We start from the raw sequence: 8,821 nt of genomic DNA on the forward strand, positions 1-8,821 counted from the left end.
GCGGCGCATGAAGAAATGAAATCCGAGTTTTGGCAATCGGAGCAGCTTTTTGAACAATGTGACGCCCGCAATATCTCAAATCACCTTTTTATGGAGCAGCCAATGAAGTAAAAATGGATGCTCCATATAGGCGCGGGACCCGGGGGAGGGGGGCAGCCTGGTCGTAGCCTGCCCCCCATAACGGTGCGGGCCGTGGAGGCGCTGCCCCCACAACTTTTCGTAGGGCCAGAAACCGTCGTGGGAGCTTGCCTTCCGTAGATTAGCGGTTGTGGATCACAAGGAAAACTGAATAGATGGTAACATTCAAGTAAATAAAGCCGTCTTTACCTAGTTTGACAGCTCATGTGAAAGATTTAAACCTTGTTTTCTAGGTCCCCAAAAAGGTAGTTCCTTTCCATATTTGCTTCTATTCTGTTGTGTCATGATACATCACATCGCAAGTTCTCCATGAGGTTAATAGATTAAAAAAAAAACTTACGTGAATAGCCGTCTAATGTCATCCTTTCAACAGGTATTTTCTTGTTTCATGTAACCATACGTCACAGTCTGTAAGGATAACCAGCCGTAAAGATAAATGCAATTTCGTCCGTCACGGCAGATAACTCACTAAATGGGAGAATCGAAAAAAGCATTTTGATTAAGGTTAGTTAGCGTTATGCTGGTCGCAAAATCATCAGAACAATCGCAACGACAAAAGACACTATTTATGCTTCCAAATAATCATTCAGCGCATGAAGTGACAATTTCCAACAATTCAATATCCAAAACGCATGTCTGAGCCAGGACTCACCGATCGGCCGCTCGGTGTCCGCCGACCTTCCAGGGGATGATGACGTCAGTGGGACGTGAACCGTGCATTAGTGGTTCCCATGTCGGCGGCCAGTGAGGTGAGGTCACCATGACCGCCCACGTGGTGATCAGGCCGAACCCACGCAGACCGACGGAGCGGCACATCGCGGACGGATGACGGAAGAGCAACTTTTCGACGCGGCTGACGGGAGAGCACCTCTGCAGATGGATAACGGAAGACGAAGCAGGAGAGTGGCGCAGAGGGAATAAACACTGTCAATAGCGGGATTGAGTAGAAAGGGAAATGTTTGGAGATGTCCTGTTTTATGTTAATTTACTGATCGTTCTTTTGGCAACGCGTGAAATCCACATATAACCCTATTGCTGGTGGGGGGGGGGGCAAATCGGCCCCCCTAAGGTTTAATGAAAATCGGTAAAAAGAAAGAAAGAAAGAAAGAAAGAAAGAAAGAAGTAAAGCATTCTTAGTGAAGAGATGTAAAACGTGTTTTTTCGATTTTTATTTTTGCTTTCAGGACCCCCAATTTTGATTTCTTTTTTACTTTTTATAGTCAAGCTGGAAGTTAACGATAAGAGCAATCGAATGGCGTTTGTCCCATTAAGCGTATAGGTGTCGAGATATCAAGGGGCCCGAATCGGCCCCCTTCCACCAGTTAACGTAGTCCAGAAAGCCCACCAGTAAGAGTTAAAACGCATGCATGAACGTACGTCGCAAAAACGAACTAAACTCCAGCGGATACAAGTTTGCAAGGTTTGGACTTGCGTATGTGACGCTAGTCTATGTAGAATGTAGTTTGTAGATGCTACTTTGTGCTGAAGAGACCAACTTGTTGATCAGTCTGAAAGCAGTTTATCAACAGACTTCATCGACGATTACCAGATGTCGATGGAATCTTGAAAGTTGAGACAGACGGTCTCATGTAGCATAGTAAAGGAAGAGGAACAGAATAGGCATGCTTTACTATTGGCTTCATTGATTTGACGTTTATCCTGACGAGCTCGAGAGAAGTGGTAATCCCTTCTGTGGTGGGCATTACAGCATTAGGGTAGGGATGACTCGCCGTTGCTGTCTTTTGTGGATTAGGAGTCGAGTTTGGTCATTGCGTGGCACGATCAGATAAAATTTAATGTCGCGGTAAACCGCACATGTTTTATTTTAGGCACTATGAAGGTCGACTGTTACGACTGTTCCAGCCACCTTTGTCGAGTGACTATAATGTTAATAGGGCAGTGCTGCCATCTGTAGCAGGAGGTTACAAAAAGAACATTCCCGCCATGAAGACCAGGATGTCACATCAAAATATATTAACATGTGTGCTACAAAACGCTTGACCCAGGACGCGAAATATGTCTAAGTTCCTGAGCTAACGCTAGACTTCCTATACCTAGCGCTCGAAATACCCGCGCCTTGGTCGCGGTGACCATGGCTGGGGATTAAAGTTTCCTCGTTTATCTCTTAGATGTTTGACAGATGAACATTTGAGGTGCAGCTGCACACAAAAATGCCGATGTAAATGTCACAGGCAAATGGGAGGGCTGCAAATCATCCAAGGACGCAAAAAGCCTTTATCTATTAACCCGCGCCCTGCTGGGGGGGGGGTGTTTGAACACCCCCCTTGTGGTTTTTCGCAAATATTTCAAAAACGGCGGCGCGGAGCGCCGCCGTTTTTGGTACACCTTATCATACATCAATTCTACACATTTTGTGAAAATTTCAGACCAAGGTCATTCAAGGTCAGGTCACCAGGTCACTTGCAGTGACCTCACCTCATAAAAAGTTTCAATGTCTGTCATAGCTACACCGAGTGACCGATCGCTTTGAAACTTTCAGCGATTGCTAAGAGCAATAGCATGTACAAAATGCATATCTTAGAATTTGGATATCGATGACCTAAGGTCAGGTCAATTTTGCGACCTCCCCATTATAAGTCAATGGGAGAAAATTGAAATGCGCCTCTTTTGGACGAAAGACATTATAAACACTCCCAAACACTGAATTACAAGTGGTTTAGACACACTGAACATGAAAATGGTGTCCGTGACCCCTGTTTATGCCCTGAGGTCATCTTAGGTCACGAATGGTATCTAACAGTTTTTTCGCAAATAACTTTTGATAGAGGCATGCTAGAGCGATGAAAACGCCTTAGATGTGTTCAGCTCGACGATACGGATCGACTGATATGCAACATGACCCTTTCCGGTCAGGTCATGACCTTGACCTAAGGTCAAATTTTCAAGTTGACCTTTTAAGGTCAAGTTATAGTTCATTCGATGCGTCTTGACGAGAGGAACACGATGCCGGTAAAAGTAAGCTCGTACAATGCTTGGGTCAAAAGTTATTGCAGAAAAACTGTTTCCGAAAAAATCGGCTATTTTTGCAGTTTTTGCCCCCTGCAGGCAAAACCGTTGACGTTAGGTCAAATCTGAGAAAATTACTCAGAAAGGGCGTTAATAGGGCTATCGAATGAGCTTTTCCGCGGCGCTGTAGCTCTATGGGTTCCCGAGTTATGCGTTGACTTCTTGGAAATTTTCGACATTCGACCTGGAAATCGGCGAAATTTTGCCTTCAATGACCTCTGGTGACCTGACCTTTGACCTGACCAAAAAATTGACCGAAGTGATTTCCTCCTTATTTTTGACGCTCTTTCGAACGCCGCCTTCCGCGTATCGCTACGTGGCCCAGGAGCCGAGTTAGAAGGGGGTGTTCAAACACCCCCCCCCCCCCCAGCAGGGCGTGGAAATCCAGGACCCCCAGCCGGGCGCGGGTTAACTAGATTTCTGCTGAAATGCTTAGCTGGTCAACAGAGCCCCAAGCTTGCGTCTTTCGATTCCGCGAACTAAAAAAAATCTCTTAACGTGTTTACCACGGATAAAGGCAAGCAAAGATTACGGCATTTATTGGCTCTTGCGAAAATTCAGACTGGTGTGGTGTGTACACGTTTCCTTTCAAAAATTTATATTTTCCCGATAAAAATATTAGGGGGCCAGCTTCGAGGCCTAGTCATGTATGAACGTACAGACACCTACACACTCGTCCGACATCTGCACGTCCCACATCCTGACCTCAGGACCGACAACCGCATCCAACACTTCGTGACTGTCCGCTGCTGCAGACGCGACGTAACCACGAGCAGTTAAAAGCTTATTGCCTCATGAATTCCGCGGTTATCGCCATAAACTGAGAAGAACGTTCTGTTAGGCCCGCCTACATAGAGCTCACAGCTCGAGGCTATTGGCAGCTTCGAATGGAGGACGGTCGTATTCAGTGATCCCGGGCGGGAGCACGGAACAACAAGCCCGTTGTTGTGGGGAGCGTGCGTGCAGGCCAATACACAACATCAGGCGATACGATGGTGTACGAGTATGTGTGAGTTGTTCCGTGTCAGCCAGCTTGCAGTTCCACCATAGCAAACAGTGCATGGTTATCGAATCACTAGCCACAATAGCCAATGGTTTCTTTCCCTACCGTGCACAGGTTCAGCTGATAATTCACATCTCTTCCGTAGGTTTTGCCGTAAATCATCGGCACATTCACCAGTTTTAAACAAGCAAGCTCAGACAAATCAGAAATCTAGTGCCATCGCCTGCCGATGCGCCACATTATTGATAGCCATCTCGGGAGCACTGGCCACCCAGCACCGCACAAAACTATCCACAGACTCGCTCTGACACCGCTCCAGAACATCCATCTGCTGGTTGGCTCCGTACTGATCACCGGCCTCATCCCTCCGCCTGACCGCCTCTCTGACTGCCGGCAGGTTCAGCGTCTCACTACTGGCCTGCCCCGTCTTCCTCAGCGTGCAGGCTGCGAGAGCCTCCAGATGTTGTAGCAGTTGCGGGCACAGGTCGGTGCGAGCCGTGCCGCCCTCCTCGGGTATCAGTCTCATGGCGGCTACCTCTGCCGGACAGAGACGCGTGGCCTTCGATCGGCGGTACCCCGGGATGGTCTCAGAGAGCCGAGCAGGAGTGTAGAACTGTGTACTGAGGCAGATCTGACCGGTCTTGGTGGCGCAGTCGAGCATCATCCTCTGACGGAGGCAGGTGAGAAGGAAGACCCCCTGCTGGGCTGCGGTGAGGGAGGCATCCACGACAGCCCTGCAGCGAGCCGAGGCGGTCTTCCAGCGACTGATGAAGCTGGTGTTGCCCGGCAGGGAGTCCAGGAAGGCGTCCACCTTGTCGTAGCTGATGCCGGAGTTATGGACGATACCCAGTCTGTCAGAAAGAAAAGATGTTTTGACCACTAAAACATTGCTTTGAATTCATTTGGCCGCTGCCGTTCGTTTGGTGCATTTTCCCTTCCCTTCCCCTAAAACAATTGAGCATAAGTCATTGTACAGACATTGAGTGTAAAGCGGATGATGGACATTGAACATAACAAATAAAAATCGAATAAAACATTACAAGAAACAGCGTTATCAAGTACGGTAATTGGCTCTCGTACTGCCGGCGACGACTCACTTTTCTGCCAGGCAGTGCAGGTAAAGTGCCCGGTCGTGGCTGAAGTTGTCAGGTCGGAGCGGCCGACCGGCAGCATCTACCCCAGACTCTCGGCGGCACGTGATGGCCCTCACCCAAAGCAGCGGCGGGAGGTGCTGCTCAAACTGCTCCGGTAGGCACCCAGCCTCCTCCCAGCGAACCAGGTCGAAAAAGTGCACCTGACCGAACGCTGAAACACCGCCTGCGAAGGGCCGCTCGGTAAATGATAATTGATGCTGCCGACAATGACATCACAAGCAATCTTCAGACAAAAAATTAAATGCATTCCAGGGATAAAATTATAAGCGACTACAAATACTAAATTACCTTGGCAAAATATACGCTAAATGCATAGCTAAGCAAACATTGGTAGGTTTTGTGTTGGTCCTCATATCAATCTATATCAAATGCCAGTCCAAACGACAGCTCACGTACTGCGCAGAGCTGCAATCACACCTGCCACGAGCACCACCAGACAGCCGCCTGGGCAGCTCCTGAGAACAGTCATGGTGCCACACTGAGCACATGCACCACTCCGACATCGACCCCTTTTATCAGAGCACACGGCAGACCGTGCGGCAGAGGACGTGCATTATGGCCGCCTGCGAACGGCGCCATGCTATACAACAGGTCGGGTCGTGCTTTCGGGCGCCATTACCTCATGGGGGAGAACGTATGGTCAGGCCGCACCTCAGACCAAAGGTGCGATCGATCACGAACAGAAATGCATAGTTGGTAAACAATGCTCAGGTAGGATTGTGCTACTTGAGACTTGCACGTTCCCCAACTCGCGTTCAAAATTATTTTAAAGCTGTGATCCCCGATTCGGGTGGCTTGTTTTGTTACTTACTCCAGAGCGATACATTAGGATAACAGGACATTAACGATATCAATATAACATGCCATATTCATTGTTTTCTTCGAGATCATTGTTATGTAATAATTTGCAACAACAGCTTTTTACAATGCGAGCTTTGTTTATTTATCGCCCAATTGAACTACCTACGCGACAGTATGATAGTGTGTTTCCTTTTTTTTCCTTCCTTTTTTTCCTTTTTCCTTTCCTTTTTTTTAGAGTGAGCTTTTAATTTTTCATAAGCGGCAACTTGTTTCCTCTTCGTTCAACTCATAAGCTCGTTTACAACTCAAGTAGTCTAGATGAAAGTTGAGATATTTTGTTTCATTTGCTTTGTCCGTCTGGTTTTCTCAACAGTTTCAGGACCGTAGGATGGGCGGGTAAATAAATGGAGACATTGGATTACTTTGGCCACCGACTGACGTGTCGCACGGACTGATGACTGAGCCCGTCCCGAGTCAAGGACCGCCTCGCCCCGATGGAACAGGCCGCCCAACCGCTTGGAACGATCCCGCCGGCGAGAATCCATTGAGCAGGCAGGGTCTATCCTGTACTGGTTGCCTGGGACTGGAAGGGGTGGTCATCAGTCCGGAGCAAGGAAATATGGACAAGAATCACGATGGACTGTGTATTTTGTTTGTTTGTTTTGTTGGGTTAGGCCCTTTCGGTCGACAAGACCATTGCAGAGCCGGAAGGATGATAGGATTTAGGGGGAGACATTGGTCTGGGCAGGCACCCTAGTGAGTCGCCGGGGCTGAGCCCGTCCGGAGGACAGGCCACCCAGCCCCAAGGCATTCACTGCACCCGGCTACGGGGTGCGCTCCCTCAGGAGCAGCGGTGCCGCTCCAAGGGAGCAGTCCGCATGAGATAAAGATGCCTGTCCAGCCCGGAGGGGGGTTGCGGCGTGGAGGAGAAGGATTTCAGTATCCTGAGGATAGAAGCATGGAAAGGTGACTGTGTATGAGGATGAGCAAAATTCATTCAAAGCAGGACAGGAGTCGGGAGGCAGCACCGTCCTCTTTTTAAGTGAGGTTTATTGCGCAGGAATTGCGCTGGGCAAGCATGTTCCTAGGCTGACACCAAACAACTACAGCAGCAGACTCAACAGTGACATTGTATTGCTCTGCACGCTGCGCCACTCCCCACCTGGCTCCTTTGGAGTGACGATAAACCGTTCCGAGGCCAGAAGCAGCGGTCTGGATAGCCGGTCTGGACCTCGACAAACAGCGCCACCTGTAGCGACTGGCACGGCGACGACAGCGCGGCGCGGCGCTGCAGACTGCGGACACCCGATCTGTACCCGGACCTCGACAGATAGCGCCACCTGCAGAGGTCAGAACGGCGACGCGACGGCAGCGCAGTCATGCGACCGACGACTCTAAAAGCCTGGTCCGCACCGCAACGCACAGCTGGATCCTGGCCGGCTCTGGCAATTCACTTCCGACTTAAAAAGGATTGAGAGCTGTCTGAAAGTAGCTACCTTTATCTTTTTGGCCCCCCTGAGACCAAGCGATTGATCTTAATTCGCATCTGAAATCGTATTCTCAAACGAGCCTAACCTTTGATTCAAGCCGGATCTTTTGACACCAACCACATTTTCAGGTCAGGTCAGGTCACTGACCTATGGCATCATAAGTGAACCTCTGCACGGTCTCCAGATGTCGCAACTTCGCAACGCCCTCAGTGCTAGAGGAGCTTTCACAGGGACATGAAATTTACAGGAACTAGTATCCATTAGAGGTTGCACACCTTTATATCTCGGATTTTTCCTAAAGGTCACATGAGGCCAGATCGGTCACGTGACCTCATCATTAGGTATGTACAAGTAAATTGGGAGAAATGAAAACTGCTATTTTGGTGCCGGGAACGATCTCGAACATCTAAACCACATGTGATTTCATGCACTTCTTGCAAGTTTTGATGCTTCCCTTTTGCATTGTTGACCTTGCGTGACGTCATGTATGACGTCACTAGGGTCACTAGAATTTTTCGTCAATAACTCCTGATCAAATTAAGCTAGCGAGTCGCAAAAGCCACCAATGGACTCGGGAAGGGACCTACCGAATCTATATGCGACATGACCTCCTTCGACCAATTTCGTGACCTGGGGGGCTCTGACCTGACTGTGACCCGAGGTCAACACCTCAAGTTGACCTCACTCAAACAAAAAGTATATCATTCGACGCGCCTGAGCAAGGCGAGCACGATGATGCGAAAATCGCGGCTCTGTGGCCATTTTTGCGAAGTTATTTGCCAAAAACCGAACCCTTACCTTGGGCCACTTGACCTGACCTCAGAGGTCACCGGTTGAATTAGGACCTTAGAACCGGGTGTCAATCTCTGCGTCTCGTAACGGCGCACACGCTCGTTTTTTCCGCGATGCACTAGCTTCATCAGGGGCGAAATGGCGAAGGGGGTCGTACCCGCCCCCTCCCTTGGCCGGCGCGTATGTAGAAAACCAATAGATCCGACGAGGGTTATCTACATAATCCGTACAAGGACTGACGTTGATCACTGGCCAGTTCGGGCAGAAGGAAACAATGACCTCTGGAGCGGCTCGAACCGGATAAATACCGATCAGCTCAGGGATCTATGTTCACCTACCGTAAGATCTACCGGTGCCGGGTAGTTAGGTAAGTTCTTAGATACGCGGTAAATTACAAGTATTTTCATCATCCAGGG

At 49.1% G+C, this 8,821-nt stretch overlaps 1 protein-coding gene across 1 annotated transcript; it reads right to left on the reverse strand.

Annotated features, from left to right (window-relative positions):
* Window positions 1–4,157: 4,157 nt before the first annotated feature.
* LOC122367090 lies at window positions 4,158–5,791 on the reverse strand. The gene is made up of 3 exons (XM_043339887.1): window positions 5,719–5,791; window positions 5,266–5,485; window positions 4,158–5,019 (listed from the first exon to the last, which is right to left on the reverse strand). Exons 1-3 carry the CDS (start codon window positions 5,789–5,791, stop codon window positions 4,371–4,373), a joined length of 942 nt encoding a protein of 313 aa, XP_043195822.1. The 3' UTR covers window positions 4,158–4,370.
* Between the last annotated feature and the right edge of the window lie 3,030 nt (window positions 5,792–8,821).

Source organism: Amphibalanus amphitrite, unplaced genomic scaffold (assembly GCF_019059575.1).
Source record: "Amphibalanus amphitrite isolate SeventyFive unplaced genomic scaffold, NRLGWU_Aamphi_draft 000030F_arrow, whole genome shotgun sequence".
Lineage (NCBI taxonomy): Eukaryota > Metazoa > Arthropoda > Thecostraca > Balanomorpha > Balanidae > Amphibalanus > Amphibalanus amphitrite.